This window comes from Oncorhynchus clarkii, chromosome 1 (assembly GCF_045791955.1).
Source record: "Oncorhynchus clarkii lewisi isolate Uvic-CL-2024 chromosome 1, UVic_Ocla_1.0, whole genome shotgun sequence".
Lineage (NCBI taxonomy): Eukaryota > Metazoa > Chordata > Actinopteri > Salmoniformes > Salmonidae > Oncorhynchus > Oncorhynchus clarkii.
The window spans coordinates 16,073,420-16,096,738 of NC_092147.1; the positions used below are offsets into that span (position 1 = coordinate 16,073,420).

The 23,319-nt window shown below is 43.0% G+C and overlaps 3 protein-coding genes across 10 annotated transcripts in view; 1 reads left to right on the plus strand and 2 right to left on the minus strand.

The window, feature by feature from the left end:
- The window catches only part of LOC139375295 (3',5'-cyclic-AMP phosphodiesterase 4C-like), a 55,983-nt gene extending 53,253 nt beyond the window's left edge, over positions 1–2,730 (plus strand). For all 4 annotated transcript variants that reach the window (XM_071117148.1, XM_071116978.1, XM_071117066.1 and 1 more), the window contains one exon: positions 32–2,730. In XM_071117148.1, coding sequence (XP_070973249.1) covers positions 32–577 — 546 coding nt within the window. In that variant the 3' untranslated portion in view covers positions 578–2,730. The remainder of the gene's footprint in view (positions 1–31) is intronic.
- A 1,883-nt stretch (positions 2,731–4,613) lies between these two features.
- On the minus strand, positions 4,614–7,744 carry LOC139370397 (IFI30 lysosomal thiol reductase b). Of its 2 annotated transcripts, XM_071109888.1 has the most exons (7): positions 7,430–7,744; positions 6,617–6,805; positions 6,357–6,428; positions 6,150–6,242; positions 5,483–5,635; positions 5,090–5,158; positions 4,614–4,969 (listed from the first exon to the last, which is right to left on the minus strand). In XM_071109888.1, the coding sequence occupies exons 1-7, from the start codon at positions 7,727–7,729 to the stop codon at positions 4,910–4,912; spliced, it is 936 nt and encodes a 311-aa protein (XP_070965989.1). In that variant the 5' UTR covers positions 7,730–7,744; the 3' UTR covers positions 4,614–4,909. The 2 variants fall into 2 exon arrangements, with proteins under 2 accessions (XP_070965989.1, XP_070966070.1); XM_071109969.1 differs by lacking the exon at positions 6,150–6,242.
- Positions 7,745–8,109: 365 nt separating this feature from the next.
- LOC139370592 (phosphatidylinositol 3-kinase regulatory subunit gamma-like) overlaps positions 8,110–23,319 on the minus strand; it is a 31,057-nt gene continuing 15,847 nt past the window's right edge. The window contains exons 3-17 of one of the 4 annotated variants that reach the window (XR_011627162.1): positions 21,644–21,736; positions 19,388–19,462; positions 18,027–18,167; positions 17,564–17,744; positions 16,701–16,786; positions 16,309–16,414; positions 16,056–16,154; positions 15,697–15,877; positions 14,344–14,469; positions 14,103–14,245; positions 13,797–13,973; positions 13,643–13,714; positions 13,359–13,532; positions 8,565–12,910; positions 8,110–8,354 (exon numbers count right to left, since the gene is read on the minus strand). Coding sequence is in view for 3 of the 4 variants with exons in the window: in XM_071110214.1 (XP_070966315.1) it covers positions 12,718–12,910; positions 13,359–13,532; positions 13,643–13,714; positions 13,797–13,973; positions 14,103–14,245; positions 14,344–14,469; positions 15,697–15,877; positions 16,056–16,154; positions 16,309–16,414; positions 16,701–16,786; positions 17,564–17,744; positions 18,027–18,167; positions 19,388–19,462; positions 21,644–21,736 (1,847 nt within the window). In the remaining variant the exon portion in view is untranslated. Of the gene's footprint in view, positions 12,911–13,358; positions 13,533–13,642; positions 13,715–13,796; positions 13,974–14,102; positions 14,246–14,343; positions 14,470–15,696; positions 15,878–16,055; positions 16,155–16,308; positions 16,415–16,700; positions 16,787–17,563; positions 17,745–18,026; positions 18,168–19,387; positions 19,463–19,635; positions 19,674–21,643; positions 21,737–23,319 lie in introns of those variants that run through there. The other 3 variants (XM_071110214.1, XM_071110412.1, XM_071110329.1) reach the window with 3 other exon arrangements.

A 23,319-nucleotide genomic window follows, 5' to 3' on the forward strand; every position in this document is an offset into this window, starting at 1 on the left:
TTATATCTCTCATCTTTACTCCCCTCTGTAGGTGGGATTCATAGACTACATCGTCCACCCTCTGTGGGAGACGTGGGCTGACCTGGTCCACCCTGACGCCCAGGACATCCTGGATACCCTGGAGGACAACCGGGAGTGGTACCAAAGTATGATCCAGCACAGCCCCTCACCCACCCTTGAGGACAGGGATCTTGACGGGGGGCCAGGAGCCCTGGAAGCCACACCGGGGGGATGCTGCGCCTCCGCAGGGGACAAGTTCCAGTTTGAACTCACCCTGGAGGAGGAGGAGGAGGAGGGTGACTCAGACCTGGAGAGCCCCCCCGAGGAGGAGACGTCACAGGGGGGAGAGACCTCTAGGAAGACCCCGGCCCTGTCTCTATCCCCAGAGCCCAGCAGCAGATACCGGCCCCCCTCCCCCCACCCTGGCCGGGCCCTCAGTCTGGCCACCATGTCGGTTAGGAGCCCCGACCATCTCAGAACGTTGGGCCCCGGGGTGGGCGCGGACGACATAGGCGATAGGGACAGAGAACTGGGCCAGGAAGGCAGTAGTGTAGCTTACCTACGGCTTGGCACGTAACACAAACCTTGGCCCTCCCTTCAACTTATTCCATCCCTGCCTTGGTTTGTGGGTCCCAGCAGCATTTGGACATGCAGGGTGGGATTTCTATCAAGTCTGTAATGACAACAGTTCCTTTACACTGGAGACACCTTAACACTTTTAATATTGTAGAACAAGAAGTATTGTTTTATTCTCTATTTTCTTCTGTGTGCGAGATAGGACTTTTTAGTCCTGCATTCTGTAGTTGATTCTGGGCGGAAAGTGTCTTAGACTCGAAGGTAGAGAACTGACCACAAGCTAACCAGTCTCACCAATGTCTCCTGATCGAAGCAAGGAATTATACTGAGAAAACAATGTCTTCCTCAAAATGATAGAATATAGATATTCAATGGAATATTGCAAGGATTGTAATAATTTTACAGGGTCTTGGAACTTTTGCACTACACATTTTGAATTCAGTCAGCATAAACTAGTATATTTTATTTAGTTTGTCTCTGAGAATTCTGTGAATGTTTTACCAAATCCAGTATGTACCTAAATAGTGAGAGAATTGTAACTTAAACCTCAGGGTATGACGAGATATAAATTATTTTAATGTAGCATGGACATCTTGGGTACCCCTTAACGGAGACTGCCTGTTTAGAGTTGTGCTACTGATGACAAACAGCTCTTAGAACCTTACCGCTTCAAGTTATGCAAAAATACATATTTATTTGTCTGGCAACCTCTATTGATCTCAATTGAAAAGTTAATTAATGAATTTGAGAACTAAAGCAATTTAAATATAAAATATGAAACGAACAGTACCAGTAAATTGTATTTCAAAATCCCGAAGTACTATTGTTGATTGGGGTACCCAATACAAGTTGTTTTAAATCTAGACTAACACCGCTTACACTCATGTTTGTAAAGTTGTATGTTTCTATGTGATTATGTTTTACGTTGTCACATTTACTATTTGATTTGAAATGGTTCCGTTTTGTTATATATATTGGGTATGTCCTCACCATGGGTGTATTCATTTAACCGATTCTGTTGCAAACAGTTTACTCCAAATGGAAAACTGGTTTCTACTGGAAAAATTCAGGTAGGTCTGTCCCCATTTCGTTCCATTTGCTCGGTTTGCTTTGGTAAACGATTTCCGTTGCAAGACGTAACGAACACACCCCAGGTCTGTTTGTCTCTGAGCTTTGTAAGCATCATTATCAGGGTGACTCCATCATACAGTAGCACTTTACAATTGTTGTTGTAGAGGAAGCCCATTCAGTTCTAAAGAGCTTGAGCCAAACCATGATTTTAGTGGACAGCCATGGAAGGCTGTAGTTCCTGTCCAGAAACAACCCCTAGGCCTAACGCCTAGAGCTGAGAGGAATGGATAGGTGTAAGCAATAGGGAGAAAATTCAACCTAGCAGAGAGTGAGGTGGAGACATTGTCATGTAGCTTAAAGGGGCAATGCAGTCAAAAACGTGATATCCTGTGTTTTATATATACATTTCAACACTGAGGTTGGAATAATACTGTGAAATTGTGACAATTATGATAATGCACTTTAACAGCTAGTTCAGGTTACACATCCCTCCCATTAGGCTCCTCGGACCACTCTGACAGTCCTAGCTAAATTCTTGCTGGAGAAATGGTATTTTGCTAAACCATTTGTTTCTTTTTGAGAATTTTAATTGAAAATGATCTTAATTGTTACCCAGAAATAATTTGATATTGAGATAAAAACGGCTGCATTGAACCTTTTAAACCTATAAAATCCTGTCAGATCTCCACAAGTGTGGAAGGGTTAGTGGTTGTTTCTGAACAGGGCCGCAGTGTGGACTAATTAGGGCTTATTCAGTAGTGTGTGATGCTTTGAAAGTTGCAGATAGAAATGTAATGAACAGCGTTGATATTATTCCCTGTAGTACACAACAGAAAACCATGTCTGATTTACACAATACTGTACATTCTGTATTGACATTGGATACTTTTTAATTCGCCTGAATAAGCCCCTAATGTCTTGTTTGATTTGTTCTTGAAGGAAACTAGTTTATAGGGAAAATCTTTGGAATTTGCGCAAAATTTGCCAACCTAAGTCGTTATGAAATGTTGAACAAAGTTCTCTCTGAACTGTTGATTGTAATCATGTCAAAGTTTGACTTTAAAATGTGTTGAGTTTCAGCAATTATCAGTTAGAATTATGCTATAATTTTAATGGAAATTGTAATACCTTGACTTTATATGTTGGATGTAATGCTTCGATGTAGAGCTCTATTCAATCCTTATCGCAGAAGTTCAGCGTTACAGCGTGATTGGTATTTAAAGGCAATGTTCCTGTATAACGGAGACTGCACAGTAAACGCTGCATATGTCGGCTCGATCAGAAGTTACCATCATGTCGCGTAATCTGTAACGCTTCAGCGATACAGATTGAACAGGGCCCTTATGCTCTGCTCTTCACAGGGCTATAGCTTTTACCTACAGTATGTGAATGTCAATTGACCACAAACATCAATTTTCAACGTTAATTTATATTATTGCGTTCGCTGATTGCACCCTAATTTTTAAGTTAAACCAATACTGTACAACTTAACTAGCCCCTGCCAAATATAAGTACACTGAACATTTTTTTCCCCCCATACGCTCAAAAGGCTTCTCAAATGTCTTATTTCTCCTTTGCCAAGATAATCCTGACAGGTGAGGCATATCAAGAAGCTGATTAAATGGCATGATAATTTATTGTGCTGGGCACAATAAAGGCCACTATAAAATGTGCAGTTTTCTCACAACACAATGTCACACAAGTTTAGAGTGAGTGTGCAATTGGCATGCTGACTGCAGTAACGTCCAACAGAGCTGTTGCCAGAGAATTGAATGTTAATTTCTCTACCATAAGCCGCCACCAACGTCATTTTAGAGAATTTGGCAGTATGTCCAATGGGCCTCACAACCGTAGAACACGTGTAACTACGCCAGCCCAGGACCGCCACATCCGGCTTCTACACCTGTAGGATCGTCTCAGACCAGCTATGCGGACAGCTGATGCCACTGGCACGCTGGAGAAGTGTGCTCTTCACAGATAAATCCCAGTTTCAACTTTATCGGGCAGATGGTGTTGTGTGGGTGAGAGATTTGCAGATGTCAACGTTGTGAACAAAGTGGAGTTATGGTATTTGCAGGCATAAGCTACAGACAACGAACACAATTGTATTTTATCGATGGCAATTTGAATGCACAGAAATACCGTGATGAGATCGTGAGGGCCATTGTCGTGCCATTAATCTGCCGCCATCACCTCATGTTTCAGCATGATAATGCAAGGATCTGTACATAATTCCTAGAAGCTAAAAATGTCCCAGTTCTTCCATGGCCTGCAGTGTCACCAGAAATATCACACATTGAGCATATTTGGGATGCTTCGCACAGCTGAAACACAGCTGTAACTCAGTAAACTCTGAAATTGTTGAGTTTTATATTTTTGTTCAGTGTATATAAAAAAGATCACTGAATGATCCTTAATGGAGGACAGTGAAATCTGAAAATAACCAACAAAATTCAACAACAGCTCCAGCATGGTAAACTTGCCTGGGAACTAACACTAAAGTATTTCCCGCTTACTCTTTTCCTGGTAAGGCAGGGGGAAAAGTACACAAGTATTCATAAATAACTTGACCATATTCTATTCACTCATGTTTGGTAATAATAAGCAAACAGCTCAAATAAGAGCCTTAAATTGTGACTGGAGAGGAGCTGAGCTGTATCGTGGGTAAAACGTACATAAATCAGTGTCATCCAAATATTTAGGAGTGTTTCCATCGGCCAACAAGTTTGTAATTGTGTGCTAGGAATATGGGACCAAATAAACGGACTACTTTATTTACAATAATCTTTTGGGGTGTCAATTTTGACCCCTACCTTTGAGGGAAAAGTATTACTTGTTAAACAAAATCTCTTTCTGAGCAATTGTATTAGTATAAAATAATTTCCCAATTTCTTTGAGCATACAGTATTGCTCATTATTTAAATCTTTTTTACTCATTACTGCTCATCTTTGTCAAGGATGTTTAATTTCAGACCCCACAGTTATATGCACTCTTAGGCTTGAAAGAGAAATCTATTCATACAAAATGGAACCGTAACTTGTTAGCATTGGGTTAAATTATCAATACATATGGAGTTATTTGACACAGTATCACACATAATAAAACAAGTATTACAATACATTTCAGCAACAAGAGTAAAGAAATGAGCGACTTATGATTTATGACTTGCATTGTCTTTCAAAAGAATGAGAGAAACTGGTACTTATACTGTAACAAAATATATTTTGAAAACATGAATGGCATGCAGAATGACTGTTGGTTTCAACACAGACTCCTGTCTAGTTTCTTCTGTGCTCCGGTGCAGGCAGGGGGCTTTCCTCCCTGTGGACAAAAATTGGTGATCATTACATTTTAGCTCAGCCGATGACACCATGTTGAACACAGTTTAATACTCAATTACATTTAAAGTGATCAAACAAGGACCAGTCACACACAACTCACCTTATACATCTTGCAGACCAAGTTAAAAAGTGATGACATTGCTTTGTCCTGAAAGTCACCTGTGTATTCCTGCAAAGACGCAAAAAGGAGGAATTGGAGAGTCATGCACAGGCTTGACCTTGGCACATAGTTTTGATTCCATGACCTGCTATACACAGTGTATGTGTTCAAAAAGCAGCACTCAGTAACACTATGGTTAATAATCTGTAGATGCCTCAAATTCAACTCTGGACAGTTCCATTTAGACCTGGGACACCAGGTGTGTGCAATTAATTATCAGATCAGAAAACCAGCAGGCTCCAGCCCTCGTAGAGTAAGAGTTGAATAACCCTGCTGTAGTATAGCCATGTTATCTACATCGTGCTCCTAGTTTCAGTCCCAGCTGTGTCCTACCTTATTAATGGTCACCCAGGGGACGTGTGTTTTGGCTGGACTGAGAGCATTGGTCTTCAGGGCGTTCTCATGCATAAGTTTGAAGCCGAGCTCTCCCTTAACACAGGTTGTGACACTGTCCCACGTCATGGAGGGGACGTGTAGCTGTAAGCACTAGGGGAGAACAGAATGCATGTAAGAACCAATAACCCAGAGCCCTTAATGTGTAAACAGAAAAGGTGCACAAATCCATTTGTTTTATTTTTTTTGTTACTTTTACCCCAATTTGGTTGTATCCAATTGGTAGTTACAGTCTTGTCTCATCGCTGCAACTCCCATACAGACTCGGGAGAGGAAAAGGTCGAGAGCAATGCGTCCTCCGAAACACAACCCAACCTAGACACAATGCCCATTTAACCCGGAAGCCAGCCGCACCAACGTATCGGGGGAAACACTGTGCGACCGTGTCTGGCCCACCACAGGAGTCGCTAGTGCGCGATGGGACAAGGACATCCCTGCCGGCCAAACCCTCCCCTAACCCGGATGACGCTGGACCAATTGTGCGCCGCCCCATGGGTCTCCCGGTCACGGCTGGCTGCGCCACTCGGGAGGCCCTCACAAATATGCATTTTGAATTAAAAAGTATGCAAGTGGTTTAACATTAAGTTAAAAACAGTACAATGCTCACAGGTTGGGCGGCGGCGAGAACATTTGCTGCAGATTCCATGCAGTCAATGACAGGGAAGGCAGAGTACAGACCCACTGAATGTAGAATACATGCCTAAAGGGAAAGTATGAAATACAAAAACTATATTTCAGCAACAGATTACCTATTTTTAGTGATTCAAGTTATAAGCAGAACTTCAGACATTTCCCATTTTATTGGCGAGCGCACCTCAATCATGTTGCTATGACACTCTGGTTCCCCATGTTCACAGGTGAAGGGAGAATTCCCTGAGGGAAGCTCCTGTGAAAGAAAAGGCTGCAGCATGAACACAAAACAAGCTCTAATTTATTCAATAGTCAGTGACTGTGGATGGATCTATAAATCAAAGGCCTGTACTGAGGTACAGCCTGAACTTGTCCCCCCCCCCCCCCCCCCCCCCTCCAAAACTGAACATGACTCAGTACTCTCCATCTTGAGAAGAGGCCTACCTGCGCATTTCCGTAGGGCACCAGTTTTACCTCCATGATATCATGGAGCATGGCCCAGGTAGGGAAGAGCTGCTGGGTGAGGAAGACCCTGCAGCCTGGACACAGGCTCTCATAGTACAGGGTCACCACAACTCTGGGTACTGCTGAATTGGGCCTGGTGGCATTGAGCTCCAGACACTGCTTCTGAACCTAGACAGGAATCATGTTCAGAGAAAGCTGTGCTGGAACTTGTTCAATTTGACAAATTATTTACATTCTGTTCATATAGATATGCCTGGAATTCACACAAGTAAATGTAGGAACCATGCCACTTGCAAACCCTAGTTTTTCAGAAAAATATGCGAATTGGGCTGCCTGTCTAAACACAGCTCATTAAGGATTGGTGTCAGTCACATGCCCTCGGGAAATCTACAACCTCTGGTACTCAATTTCAAAAGCATGACTCATTTAACCATGGACAAGGGACTCTTTGAACAGTCATTTAAAACTGAACAGATAATCCTGCTAAACATGGGATACTCACATATACATATTGACCTTGTTATATAACATGGAATAGCATAACGTCTTAATGCTTGGTGAGATTAGCCATTGGAAAGTTTATTTGAAAAAAAAAAGACAGGTTATTTAATCATTCAACTGAATAACTTCTGCAGTAGGCTGCATGCGACACATTCAAAAGTACCAGGGCATAATAAAGAAAAAAAAGGTACATGAAAATAGATCTTATGAAAGTCTTAAAAACAGAACCTAGCAACTGGCATTATGTCCGAGTGCAGTTATTTGAACTTGATAACGATACTCTAAACTTACCCCACATTCTATTGCAATTTCCAAACTCCTACACCACTGGGACGGGGGGTATTCACAGCCCGGTTTGGGCTTTGACTTTCCATGGGATTTCTTGAAAGTAGAGCAGAAAAAAAGAAGGACTAACACCGATGCAAACTTCATGTTGCTTACAGGTACTGAAGCCAGAGCCTTCCTTAACATTTCCCTCAGACAACACTGTGACCAATTTGAAGAGTGAGTGGGTTGGAGCTCCTTCCACCAATGACTACAACAATCATCCTTAGCTGATGATGAGATGGATTCTTGTGACCAAACTCTCATTGGACATCCCACAACAGCCATATCATCGTTTCAGACACTTCTTATACAGGGACAAATTGGTAGGCAAAACAGGAATAAGAACAAACTTCAAACTTAGGCCAGAGTAGAATCATTCTTGATTGACTGAATTATCATTAATAGATCATTAATAATGTATATAGTCACAACATTAGAGAAATAGCAGTACATAACAGTCCATCACGTATCTTAACTGCATAGAAAATTGCCAAGGCTACAGTGAGGAAGATCATAGATTGTATTACCATGTTGTGACAGTAGATGTCACAATTCTCCCAACATTTACACTCAATTGGCTTCTGAGCAAGGGATTGCTTTTGTCAAAATCATTTGGGGAAAAATGTCAGGCATTTTGACAACTTAAAAATTAAAATTTTTATTAAAAGTTTATTCATTAGTACCATACAAAACTACCAGTCTGACAAATACATAATATGGAGTGCAGCCAATATTTTCATTAGGTAATGCAATAATTGTACAGAATTTTGTCAATTTAAAAGTGCATTTTGCTGTTCATTAGCAATGTTTTGGGGGGGATTTCTACATTTCAAATGACTGAACTCCAGCCAAGTATCATACACATACTATGTGTATCAAATAGCAGTATCTAACAGACTTTTCAGCACAGTTTCGCAAATACAAAAGCTAAAAACCAAGCAGTCTTCAACTATTGAAAGTCAACATATAACAAATACTACGACAGTTTCATTCTCCATAACAAAATCTAAAAAAGTTCACTGCTTCCACACAGGCAGCCTATTGTTGATATTTTTGCCATTAATAGTTTTTTTTGACCAATCACATCAGATATTTTCACAGAGCTGATCTGACTGGTCAAAAGACCAATTAGTGAAATAAATAATTGGGCTGCCTGTGTAAACAGCCTTTTCACAGTCTTTTCAATCTATTTGGTTATTTAGAGAAATTAAATCTCTAAATAAGCATGAAATATAAATGTAAAGAATATCACCAAAAGTATTCACACTAGCTTATTCAATTAAATCTGCTCAGGTTATGATGAACAAATAACAAAACACAAACAGGTTTCATAAAAGCCACTTTCAAAAAGACCATTAAGAGCCACGAATGATGCCGTCCTTGTCTTAAAATGAGATGTCCACTATGCGGAGTGTTTCTGACCTATCATAGCCAGTTATTGTAAATTAATGAACCTGTTCAAGTCAAATTATAATAAAACTCCTGAAACATGAGCTCCCTTCATGTCTTTGTAGTGCATTTACAGTAGCAGATTTTAACATTGGCACAGCGACATCCAAGCCTTAAATTTGTACCCACTCACAGGCTTTCTCACAAGCTGAGGAAATGTGTCGTTTTACGTTGCACCGTCATAGCGGTCTGAGACAGAAATCAAGCACAGCTTTTGTCGACCTCCAATATAATTTATTTTATTTTATTTAACTAGGCAAGGCAAGAACAAATTCTTATTTACAGTGACTGCCTACCCCGGCCAAACCCTAACCCGGACGACGCTGGGCCAATTGTGCGCCGCCCTATGGGACTCCCAATCACGGCTGGTTGTGATACAGCCTGGAATCGAACCAGGGTCTGTAGTGACGCCTCTGGCACGGAGATGCAGTGCCTTAGACCGCTGAGCCACTCGGGAGCCCAAGTCCACAGAAAAGGCCAGGGGAAACAATGTCACTGAGAACAGACTGTCTAGACCTAGCTACAGATTGTATGCCAGAATGTGATAACCAAAGAATGTTGGTGTCCATTACTGGGCGTTAGAGGAAGGCCCCATACAAACCGCCGCCATAGATTTTTCAACAAACCTGTTATTGGCAATACTTTTTTCACAGAATCGAGAATAACGAAAGTAGCTGAAAAATGTCAGTTTCCAATTACAGGTGGTTCTACAAAAAACAGCAAAAACTAAAAAATATTACATCCAAGTATTGTACGGCATGAGGAGGTATCTCGACATCTTAGCTGCCGCAGATCTAGCATTCCCAGCATTATTACAGGAACTAGCAGATCTAGCATTCCCAGCATTATTACAGGAACTAGCAGATCTAGCATTCCCAGAATTATTACAGGAACTAGCAGATCTAGCATTCCCAGCATTATTACAGGAACTAACAGATCTAGCATTCCCAGCATTATTACAGGAACTAGCAGATCTAGCATTCCCAGCATTATTGCAGGAACTAGCAGATCTAGCATTCCCAGCATTATTACAGGAACTAGCAGATCTAGCATTCCCAGCATTATTACAGGAACTAGCAGGTCTAGCATTCCCAGCATTATTACAGGAACTAGCAGATCTAGCATTCCCAGCAGTATTGCAGGAACTAGCAGATCTAGCATTCCCAGCATTATTACAGGAACTAGCAGATCTAGCATTCCCAGCATTATTACAGGAACTAGCAGATCTAGCATTCCCAGCATTATTACAGGAACTAGTAGATTCTACTTCTACAGCCACACGTATAAGTAGGTGACAAAGGTCTAAGCACACCACGAGGCATATCTCACTTAAACATTGTTATCTTTCTGAATTTATGGTTTTTGTAGAACCAACTGCAACTGGAAACAGACTAAGATACTTTTTTAACCGAATCGAGAATGAAGAAAGTAATCCCCAAGAACAGGTTAGTTGAAAAATCTATGGCGGCGGTTTGTGTGGTTCTTTTCTGTAACACTCAGTAATGGACACCAACACTCTTTGGTTATATCACATTATCTGGTGTACAATCTTTAGCTAGTCTTAACCTGGCTGTGGTCATGTCAGTGGAGGGCATACGTAGTCTTATACTGCATGCAGAGCCACCATGTGCAATTTGAAAACAAACCAGAAACATATTTGTTACTCTCTTTTTTATACAGCACTCTCTCTTGCCAAAACAAATCAACTAGATTTTCCCAGTTTTCAAAGACCCGTTGACCTGAAGGACAGTCGAACTGAGCAGGACTCTGGCTGAAAGCTATGTTTAGTAAATAGTCCCGACTATTATTGTCATCGCTCTCCAAGGAGACACTTTTCACCTAACTACCAGACAAACATAAGAACAGGTTAACCAGATTAACATCAACATTGTTGTCAGCTATAAAAGGTTGATTTACACCAATCCCAACATGAACGGAAATCTAACCACTCCTAAAAGTGAGCAATAAAATGCACCAACGTCTGATTAATACATGACAAGTGTAAAGGTTATCACTCATTCAGTGATTTGTCTTGAATCAAAATCAATGTTGATGAGGCATCGTGAAGTTGTATGTCTAACTCGCTGCATAGTACTAATCAGTTTGTCAAAGTAGTGTTTCAAGTCTACCTAGAATATCTGGTGTATATGTTAGCATTACAGTACAACTTGTTTCCTGGGAAAGAAGCTCATTCACAAAATGTGGCAGGTAAAGTCTGATTAAGTAACTTGTGGAATTAGGCTACTATTACCTTAATGAGAGGCTGCATACTGCATACCCAATGTGATGCATACTGCATACCCAATGTGATGCATACTGCATACCCAATGTGATGCATACTGCATATCCAATGTGATGCATACTGCATACCCAATGTGATGCATACGCATACCCAATGTGATGCATACTGCATATCCAATGTGATGCATACTGCATACCCAATGTCAAAATGTAGTGAAAAGACCATGCTTCTTATAGCTGGTACACAACCCCCATAAGATCTACCATCTATCCACAACTATAAAATATGAATGGAAATCCATTTCCACCATGCACAAATCCAACACCGCCATCATACACACAGTAATGTAGGGGTGGGCAACTTCAGTCCTCAAGAGTGTCTGGTGGCTTTCATTCATTCCTTTAAGTCAGCAACTGATTGAGACCTGGGAAACCAAATGTGTGCACTGAGCTCTGACCCTAACCAGGGAAACCAGATGTGTGCACTGAGCCCTGACCCTAACCTGGGAAACCAGATGTGTGCACTCTGAGCAGTCAGTGGCAGTAGTCCCAGGTAAAAGTCTGAGGGAGTTACACATCCCTGCTCCAAGGCAATCAATAGCCAGGTCTATTTCAGATTTCTAGTTTCATACACAGTGCTGTACAAAACACTTGGCATCTGATTGGTGCAAGGCATCCACACGGACTCTGATCAACAGAGAGAGAATGGAAGACCGAGGATTAGAAGAGAAGGCACTTTCACCACCAAGTGTTCCACCATCAAGGACTGCAACTCCAGTTCACATTACATGCCACTGTCTGTCACAGCAATCAGTGTCCTCAAGCTACACCAGGGGCCATGCCAGCATCTAATATCATCAACCTCAAACTATTTTAAACAGTCTTACATAGATTGCAACAAAAAAAAGCTTTCAGAAAAAGACAAATTCATATTTTTGATTAACACATTGGTACTGAATTTAGTCTTCTAGACATGTTCTGCTTTATGTGACAGGGCACATAGCAATGAGTCCACAGAAAGGAGAATGCTTTCTTTGTGTGCGTCCCATAGCGCTGTGGGAGAACATGTGTATTAATGTGAACTTGCAACAAAACACTACAAGTTAAGCCTTTTACCACATCTCCCAACCATCCAGCCATGTCAGCAACGCTTGATGAAAACAGAAAGTCTGTTAGGTATTTTTGTTCTCCATGTCCAACCCTTACGCCTTTAACTGTTGAAAAAAGTTTCTACCCCCCCAAAATGGCACCCTTAACAAGTCGATTTAGAAAATTCCCTCCATTGAAAGGGAAAATGGAATCTACAGCAGTTACTTTAAAATAGTCAAAATATTTTTATCCTAAAACTGTGTAGTGTTGTAAAGATTTAACAAAAATATAACATTTACAGGGTCTCTTTAAAGTCAAAACTCAGTCAGTCATTATATCTGCCACTTCCACTCCTATCAAACCCAACGCTCAGAAAGTTGTTTGCTTTTTTGTTGGGAAAAGTGAGGGTGTGTGGTCTCAGTTGTGTGTGTGTTTTTGCTCTGTGCCGGGCTGTGTCCGGGTGACGGTGCGTCTCATCTGGGTTGCTGCTGGGTTAGGACAGGAATTGCCAGAGTTACATTCAACGAGTCGTTGTGCTGGACCAGGGAGGTGTGTCTGTAGTGGAGAATCAGCTCTCTCAGGGAGCTGTACAGGTTGTAAGGCTCGGCGAAACCGTAGCCCGTGGAGGTCTTGAATATCACACAGTGCTTGACGTCCCCGTCCACGCTGCATGTACAGACGTGAAGTCAACAACAGAACAATTGGTTAGACACCACGCCCAAACACAGCAGTCAAAGTGATATTTCAGCACAAAATCAAAGTTTGTCAGATATTTTCAGACCTCATAAAGACACCATCAATTTTGAAGATCCTGCTATATGCCTCAATGCCAAATGTTCCTCAGTCCAATAGGTTTGGATGAGCTGACTCAGTTGTGTTACAGCTTAACGGCCCTTTGCGGATAAGATTGGCCAACCATGTTTTCAGATGGTCCCCACATTTCCCATGCGTTTGAGATTTTCAGGCATCATCTCGGCAGGTGAGTCCGGAAAACATCTGACAAACCTGGCTAAACCCCACCCAACAGTCTAGTCGTATTTCCAACCCAAATCATTATGTGACCGCAGATCAGGTTAATGGGACTCACACTACAGAGCAGGTTAATGGGACTCACACTACAGAGCAGGCATAGGAGCCCTTCTGGGACTGGCTGTCTCGGATCAGGAAGGTGCCGTCACCCCTGCCCCTTAGCAGCTCTTCGGCCTGGCCTCGCTTGATGTCGCCCACGTACCAGGTGCGCTCGTCATGGTGTGGCAGGTCATCCATCTCATCCACCAGAGAATATAGGCTGGGAGGGAGAAGAGGGGATGAAACTAGGGTCAATATGATACACAATAAGACATGATTAAACATGGTGATACATCACAACTGTCAGACGGCCACATTGGTTTAACTCACTCTTCCACGTCGTTCTTGATCCCAAGCCACTCGTTAATCTTCTTCTGTCTGGTGCCCTTCTGATTGAGCCACCTGGGGCGTTAACACAAGCTAACGGTTAGTTCCCATGTTCCTCAGTTTCGCATTGTAAAGTGTGTGTGTGTGTATAACCTACACCAGGTACTGGTCTCTGATCTTCCTCAGCTGCATGAGGTCTGGTTTCAGACTGTTCATCTTCTTGTCGATCTCTCGGTTGTCCGTCGCCTGCTCCTTCAGGTCCTGCTCCAGCTTCCGTTTGCTGTCATGGATCTCAGTCACACGAGACTTCAGCTTATCTGAATTACTTTTGATTCTGTAAGGTGGAGTGACAAGATTGGGAGGTCCCCCACTTCATAGTCATGATCACTACAGGCTTCAGTCAGAGGGCTAGTTCAAACCCTGTATCACAACATGAAAATCCTACAACAGGCAATGTAGATACCTCTCAATCTTTTGGCTGTTGCCCTCCCTGTGGAACTTGTCAATGTACTCTTTGCTGTAGCGCTCTTGGGTCTCGCACTGCTCCTCAAAGATATTGATGGTCTCGGTGAAGGCCTCGATGGCCGTGTGCTTCATCTGTAACTCCTGGAATACAGGGAAAACAGACGAGGTTTTGCTCATTTCAAGTGCTATGGAACCCAGTCCCAAATGTGACAGTGAAAATGGATGTGTTGAATATGTACCTGAGAGGTGCGAGTGTACTCTTCATACAAGACGTCATATTCCCGGCTCTTCTCCTGGTACTGTTCATGGTACACCTTCAGTTGCTCTCCTACTGCTTCCACGTTGTCCTCTTTCACCACCTGGTCCTGGAAATAACAAAGACCATTAACTAACCAAATCAAACTATTTGTCACATGCGCCAGATACAAGAAGTGTAGACCTTACCGTGAAATGCTTACTGACAAGACCTTAACCAACAATGCAGTTCAAGAAGAGTTGAGAAAATATTTACCAAATAAAGTAAACAATAATAAAAATTAACACAATAACAAGGCTATATTCAGGGGGTACCGAGTCAGTGTGTGTGGGTACAGGTTAGAGGTCATTTGTACATGTACGTAGGGGTGAAGTGACTATGCATAGATAATAAACAGCGTGTAGCAGCAGTGTACAAAACCAATGGAGGGGGTCAATGTAAATAGTCCGGTGGCCATTTGATTAATTGTTCAGCAGTCTTATGGCTTGGGGTAGGAGCTGTTAAGGAGTCTCTTGGTCCTAGACTTGGCGCTCCTGTACCACTTGCCATGCGGTAGCAGAGAGAACAGTCTATGACTTGGGTGACTGGAGTCTTTGACAATTTTATGGGCTTTCCTCTGACACCGCCTATTATATAGGTCCTGGATGGCAGGAAGCTTGGCCCCAGTGATGTACTGGGCCGTACGCACTACCCTCTGTAGTGCCTTACGGTCAGATGCCGAGCAGTTGCCATACCAGGCGGTGATGCAACCATGCTCTCGATGGTGCAGCTGCCAAACTTTTTGAGATCTGGGGACCCATGCCAAATCTTTTCAGTCTCCTGAGGGGGAAAAGGTTTTGTTGTGCCCTCTTCACAACTGTCTTGGTGTGTTTGGACCATGATAGATTGATGGTGATGTGGACACCAAGGAACTTGAAACTCTCGACCCGCTCCACTACAGCCCCCTCAATGTTAATGGGGGCCTGTTCGGCCTGTAGTCCACGATCAGCTCCTTTGTTTTGCTCACATTGAGGGAGAGGTTGTTGTGATACAACCACAGCAAGATGTTGAGCTATAGAACACTCAATGTATAGAGGGGCAGCAAGCAAACTCTCCTCACTTAAACATCATTGTTTGATAACATTTCAGACAAGCTATTGCAGTCCTCTTGGGGATGCCATGGGTTTGGGATTTTCCTTAACGCACGTGCCATAAGAAATGTAAGGCCTTCCAGAAAGAATAAGGGTGCTGTTCGAAGGCTGCATTCCTTTTCTCATATCATCTATTTAAAAACCAAGTAACCCCATTGACATAAGGCCCAGAAGTCAAACCAACATTAACAAAATCATTCTACTACCTGCTGATATTTGGAGATGGGGTACAGTAGCCGTGAGTCCAGCTTGGGGTTGTACTGGGCCAGCGACTCCTGGTGATAATGCAGGATGAGCTCCACCACAGAGGAAAAAGTCAGCGGCTCAGAGAAGCCGTACCTGCCGCCTCGGTGGAAGATCTTGATCAGCTTGTTGTTTCCTCCTTTTCTAGAAAAGTCCAGAGCAGTTGAGCAATGTTACAGAGCTTCTGTGAAAGTCTCTGGAAGCTATCCAAAGTGGTGAAACGTCATTGCATTTGAAACAAGTGACTAGGGAGTACTTGAAGATTATTTTAAGAGAGACAAACTAGTCTCTTTTAGACAGACTAAATTATCAATACCCTTACCTGAGAGTCAATGTGTATTCTTCTTGCACCTTGCTTGAGGCGTCTCGGACCAAGAAAGTCCCATCCGGCATGTCTCTCATCTTCTCATTCACCTCCTCTCTGGAAAAAATATCATGATTACGTCACTAAAGCTGGGTGAGTAAGATGAGTGACAAGTGACAATCATTTCTTCTTGAAACAGAAGATTGTGGTCTCAACTGTATATAGTGTGGACATTAACACTGGATTCATTATATAGCCAGATAAATTGTACCTGGAAATGTCTCCCCAGTACCACTCTGCATCGGCCATCTTGCTGCCGTCTCCATTGATCACAGAGGATGCCATGGCTCTGGTTTTGGAAGGTTTGGGAGGTAGAGCTGTCAAAGGGACCAATAGGTGGTGGTGTCACAACACAGTGGGACATTCATTCAAAATGGACCCAAGAGATAGAAGTGTTTTTTAGTGAGAGTGATATATTGTTGTGAGCTTGTGTATATAGCCTCATTATTGTGTTACTTTTTTAAAAACTTTTGTTTATTTAGTAAATATTTTCTTAACTCTATTGTTTGAACTGCATTGTTTGTTAAGGGGATTGTAAGTAAGTATTTCACCTGTTGTATTCGGCGCATGTGACAAACCAAATTTGATTTGATTTGTGTTTACCTGGTGGCATTTCTTCCAGCTCCCAGGCCCTAACCACCAGCAGTCTCTCCAGCACCTGGGCAGAAACCTGACAATCTTCTTCTGACCTGGACAAAAATCAATACACTCCTACGTCAGTCCTTCAGAGTACGGTGGAAGAGTGGTTCAACGGGATGAGGCGAGTCATATTTTACAACAGTACAGGAGGGAGAGGTCAGTAACGTGGGACATTCGTTGGAGAGGTGTTGAGGGGACGTACTGTATATTTAGCTGACTTCAGAGAATAGTGTCCTTCCAGCAAAACAGATGTGTTATGGCTTCTATCTCAAGCTGGCTCAACCTGCAGACCATTTCTACAGCCAGACACTTTGTAGACTGACAACCGCATGAACTCAAGAGGATCCTGGTCATGTTGATGCATTTCTTCCTATCTCTCTCTGTTGGCTGGCCAGTATCTCTCTCTCCCTCTCTCTGTTGGCTGGCCAGTATTTCTCTCTCCCTCTCTCTGTTGGCTGGCCAGTATTTCTCTCTCCCTCTCTCTGTTGGCTGGCCAGTATCTCTCGCTCCCTCTCTCTGTTGGCTGGCCAGCATTTCTCTCTCCCTCTCTCTTGTTGGCTGGCCAGTATCTCTCTCTCCCTCTCTGTGTCTATTGTCTGGCCAGTTTTTTTTCTCCCTCTCTCTGTTGGCTGGCCAGTATCTCTCGCTCCCTCTCTCCCGTGTCTATTGGCTGGCCAGTATTTATCTCTCGTGTCTATTGGCTGGCCAGTATTTCTTTCTCCGTGTCTATTGGCTGGCCAGTATTTCTCTCTCCCTTTCCCTCTGTGTCTATTGGCTGGACAACCCCCCCATACCGACATAGGTATTTCTTTAAATGTGAGACTGACCCAGCGGGGAGCAGCAGAGGGCTGAAGAGGAGTGCGAGGGTGTGAGGGTCCAGGCCATTGTGGGGCGAGCTCTGGCCCACTCGGTCCAAGTGTCTGAGCAGGTACTGCAGGCCTGGCAGGGGCACGGCTGGGGGCTCCAGTGCCTTCAGCAAACGCTTGCCTGTCTCCTCGACAGACAGCTCTGGGAAATAAGAACCAGCAAGGAGACTGAGTGAAAACCTTAGTGCCTTGGGTTTGAGACAATGGTAAACTGACAACATAATTTTCTATCTAATGCCAAATTCACATTTTGCTTTGTATTTCTAAGCCGATTCCAAAATATACACAATTCATTCAACAGTCACCTGATAGTGTGCTTCAATGATAGCTGTTTTTTTGTTAGTAGAATATGCTCCTGGAATCACTTGCATCAGTTCTTAATGAGATACATGAAGAAGCATGTTAGTGCTAAAGATGCCGTTACCTGCTTCCTCTTGCAGGGCAATCTTCAGGCTGGGATAGACACACTCTGGGATGATGGGGGAGGGCAAGTCCTGCAGGAATCCCATCAGGGCCTCTGAGAGCGCCTGGACGTCGTACTGGCCCATCTCAGGCTCCGAGAGCTCTGTAAAAAGAACACTTTAGGTCGCTAATTCAGACACGGCAGAGTCTGTTTGTGTACATCGCTGGTTCTCCTGTTCTGTGGTAAGGTGTCCCAAGAGTTGTGCTTTGTGGCCAGAGTTTTTGGTGCGGCTAAGTGTGCTGTCTGGGAGACAGTGTCCAGACTAGTCCTATGACAGTGTCTGAGAGCCTAAAATAACAACCTCCTCCTCTTTCACCGATGCGACAGGCAGGCCAGACTGGCTGGGTGCTGCTTACTGCTCCGTCACGCCTCAGCTAGCAAACAGCTGTCTTAAAAGGCCTGCCTGGTCCGGTCCAGCTCTCGATCTGAGCAGATAGACAGTGGGGAGAGTGTCTGGCATGTGTGAGTGTGTGTGAGCATGGGGAGAATCTGGGTCGGTCTGTCTGTGGCATGTGAAAGGTGCGTTTGTGGGGGTGGGGGTGTGCATCTCAGAACATGCTGTTGACACTTGATCTAGCCTACATCGTCCTGTCTGCTCAAATCTTTGGGAGACCGTACTCAAACTCATTGTGGCATGGATGTTGCTAAGCAAGTCCCAGGTCACTTGATTCCTTGGAACACCCAAATGTTTACTTTCTCAAGTGTTCACTTTCTCCAGTCGAAACAAACAGTGCCATGTATATAGATAAGCACAGAATAACAAGCGGAACGAACTCGTAGAGCCAATTATATTGCAATTAATGCAAAATCGGTCACGGAGTGAAAATAACACTCCTGAGGCTGTCCTCACTCTTCAGTACAGTGGGGCTCACAGAGAAGTGAAATAATGAAGTGCAATATATGCAAGATCGTTTATTTTGTGTGGGGGGGGAACAGCATCCATCCGTCTCTTTGATCCGTTTGAACAGACTGGCCTATTTCTCTACACAAACAAAGGCTGTGTTAATGGCCCACTGTTGAAATAGAGCAAAGACAAACAGAGCATGTAGTGTACCCTACAGGAACCACGAGGACAGCATGGTCATCACCCCTCTGAGTTATTTTCCTAACTGAACTCAATAGGCAGGGCTATAGAATGAACAGCACCACAATCATTGAAGTCACAGGGTTCGGAGTAAATTACTTTTTATCCTACAGGAATGGATGACTATCCGACGATGGCAACAGACTCTATCAACATGTACAGCTCAGCAAGAGTTGAATGTAAGAACAATAAATTAATGCACAAGCATAATGTGCAAGAGAGAAAAAGAGGGTCTTACCAAAATTCAGGCTCTGTCTATGACCGCCAGCAGCCAAGGAGCCAGACTTCCTGTACAGCGTCTCGCAATCCAAACCTGCAAGAGTTTGACACACACACACAGTTAGCGCACCCTTCTGAAATAGTATTTTCTCTCCTGGCATGCCTCTATTAGTGGATCAATTAGTTACACGTATAAACATCCAAAATACAGCTCCCAGAGCTGAAAATACAAGACTGAGACGCTAACTGAAACGTTTCAGCACTAACCTGGCCTTCCACATGCTACCTGGAGGCCCAGGAGACACTTTCAGGAGTGCTAAGTCTGAAAGGTCAAAGATCAGACGGAGAGAGGAGAGGGCCTTTTCTCAATTCGATTTGCTCAACTCCTGCGTCCTCTCAGGGAACGTGGACGAAACATGTGGTTGTATGAAAAGCAAATTACCTTTACAGGGGTGGATCCCAAAATAAACATGTAAAGAGATAAAAACAAGGACGGACTTTTCCCCAAATGAGGAAAGGCAGAGGAGAGTTCCTATCAAAGCCAGGGTGTCTCCTCTAGCAGCAGATCCACCTTTTAAATGACACTGTTTGTAGACCATGGGGATCTAAGTGGACCATGATCAAAGCTAAATACATGTATGTATACAGTGCCTTCGCAAAGTATTCAGACCCCTTGACTTTTTCCACATTTTATTACATTACAGCCTTATACCATAATACATTTTTTTTGAAATCCTCAGCAATCTACACAATTATGACACATAATGACAAAGCGAAAAACATTTAATTTTTTAAAATGTTGCTAATTTATTAAATATAAAAAACAGAAATACCTTATTTACATTACTATTCAGACCCTTTGCTATGAGATTCAATATTGAACTCAGGTGCATCCTGTTTCCATTAATCCTCCTTGAGCTGTTTCTAAAACTTAATTGGAGTCCACCTGTGAAAAATTCAATTGATTGGACATGATTTGGAAAGGCACACACCTGTCTATATAAAAGGTCCCATAGCTGACAATGCATGTCAGAGCAAAAATAAAGAAAGCCATGAGGTCAAAGGTATTGTCCATAGAGCTCCGAGACAACATTGTGTCGAGGCACAGATCTGGGGATGGGTACTGAAAAATGTCTGCAGCTTTGAAGGTCCCCAAGAACACAGTGGCCTCCATCATTCTTAAATGGACGAAGTTTGGAACGACCTAGACTCTTCCTAGAGCTGGCCACCCGGCCAAAATGAGCAATCGGAGGAGAAAGGCCTTGGTCAGGGAGGTGACCAAGAACCTGATGGTCACTCTGACAGAGCTGTAAAGTTCCTCTGTGGAGATGAGAGAACCTTCCAGAAGGACAACCATCTCTCAATCAGGCCTTTATGGTAGCGTGGCCAGATGGAATTCACTCCTCAGTAAAAGGCACATGACAGCCCGCTTGGAGTTTGCCAAAAGGCACTTAAAGAATCTCTGGTCTGATGAAACCAAGATTGAACTCTTTGGCCTGAATGCCAAGCGTCACATCTGGAAGAAACCTGGCACCATCCCAACGGTGAAGCATGGTGGTGGCAGCATCATGCTGCGTCAATGTTTTTCTGAGTCAGGGACTGGCAGACTAGTCAGGATCAAGGCAAAGATGAACTGAGAAATGTACAGAAAGATCCTTGATGAAAACCTGCTCCAGAGCGCTCAGGACCTCAGACTGGGGTAAAGGTTCACCTTCCACAGGACAACGACCCTAAGCACACAGCCAATACAAAGCAGGAGTGGCTTCGGGACAAGTCTCTGAATGTTATTGGGTGGCCCAGCCAGAGCCCAGACTTGAACCGATCTAACAGATGCTGTAATTGCTGCCAAAGGTGCTTCAACATAATACTGAGTAAAGGGTCTGAATACTTATATAAATGTAGTATTTCAGTTTTAAAAAATATATAAATTAGCAAACATTTCCAAAAACCTGCATTTGCTATGTCATTATGGGGTATTGTGTGTAGATGGTTGAAGGGAAAAAAACAATTTAATCAATTTAACAATAAGGCTGTAACGTAAAAAAAGGGGAAAAAGTCAAGGGGTCTGAATTCCTTCTGAAGGCACTGTATAGTACATGTCATGCATAAAATATATTCTACCAAAGCATTAGTTTACATGCAAGTATGGATAATTGATACATTAATGTCACATCGAAAGTACTATGTGGCATATTTCCAGGTCAATGCTGCTGCTTCTCTTGTCAAATGACTTGTACTAAACACATCAGATTCAAAACGTGTTCTGATATCACACCTTTTTTCTCAATGGCCTCTATCAACTTCACCAAAGTGGGGAGGGCATTTTCTGGGGGTGGAAAAGGCTGGACAAACTCTTGAGCTGAAGTCCCTGGAAGACAAATAGGATAGGATACCCATTAGGCCTTGATCTTGTTTAAAATAATTATTACAGCAAATCTGTAGCAATCAAATACACCAAACAAAGCTCAATCAAAATTACAACAGCCCCTTAAATAACTTTTAATCTTTTCACAACAAATACCCAGTTTAATTTTCTTTCAGGAATTTCACTCCACTCCATTGCAAGGCCATGTTTCACCACAGCCCTTAGCGTGAGGAGGGTTTTTCAAGTGTCTCAGTGTAACACAATGAAGGATTTTAATTTAAAAAAAACCCTGAACAGGCATAACCTCCGGTGGCAGCGCGCGAGAGCCTCATTTTCAGACCCACTGTATAAGCTTGGCACCCCATGCCTCCTGGCAGCGCAAGCCTAAACCATGTCTGATCATTTTGGAGTTCACAGAAAGTACCATGTCAGCACATTCCCCCTCTCTGCTGCACGTTAAAACATGGAAAATTGCTGCCCAGCTCTCGATTTCCCTCCTGTATAATGTCCGCCCCACCCCCCTGCTTCTCTGCAGCCTTCACTCTTCCGAGGGTCGCCTTTGCCAAATGCTCTGGAACCTAGCTGCTGTACAGTGGCTGAGTATTGCATGTTTGAGTCAGTCTTGCTAAGTCACAACTGTACAATACAAAACCAAAATAAATACACAATAAAAAAAACATATTTGCCTGTACTACAAACAGTGCATTAGACTACATACAGTAAGGTTATGTTGAAAATACTATCGACATATGAAATGGCTTTCAAGAACTGTGTGTGTGTGTGTGTGTGTGTGTGTAAAGTTCAGGAATTAGTAGTGAGCTGAGGACTCATAAGCCAAATAATAATATAAATCCTCCACAGAACAATATCAAAGACAGAGGACTCAAACAAAAACACAGCTCAAGAAGTTGTAGGCCTACCCTACCGACTGCATTGACCATCTGAAAATATGCCTATTGGCCACTGCACAAAATACTGCCATAATTAAACCCAACATTTGCATGTGAGAGGGCAGATTGGACCTAAGCTTATTAAACGCATTGTCGGAAGAAAACAATAGCCCTAGATGTAAAAACTTGTTTTTGTACAGAAAATGTTTTCTTCAGTAGTGACTATGACTAGGGCTGTTGCGGTGACTGTATTACCGCCACACCGGCGGTCACATGAAGGCATTCAAATTGCACATGACCATTTAGTCACAGTAATTAGGCTTCTCCAAGCTCTGATGCTGCAGATGGTCTTTAGAGGCCTACCAAACTTGCAAACTGCCTGGTACTCAGCACTCTATTGTCCCTCTAACCACTCTGACATTAAATGCAAACACTTCATGAGAGCCCATGAGCTCATGTTGCAAAACATTTCTATAGGCTATGCAATTGTGTTAGAAAACAGGGTGATGGCCTCTTAAAAAGAGTACCCATCAGCTTTCTATAGGCTAGGCCTACTATATTTATTTCTCAACGTTCCTAATAATTTAGCACATTGCTTCTCTTTACAACAGGAGTATAGCCTACCTGGCTGGCATGAAAATGAACCACGGTGAAAAGCAGTTCTCCATTCGCTATTTAAGTGCATAGATGACAAGT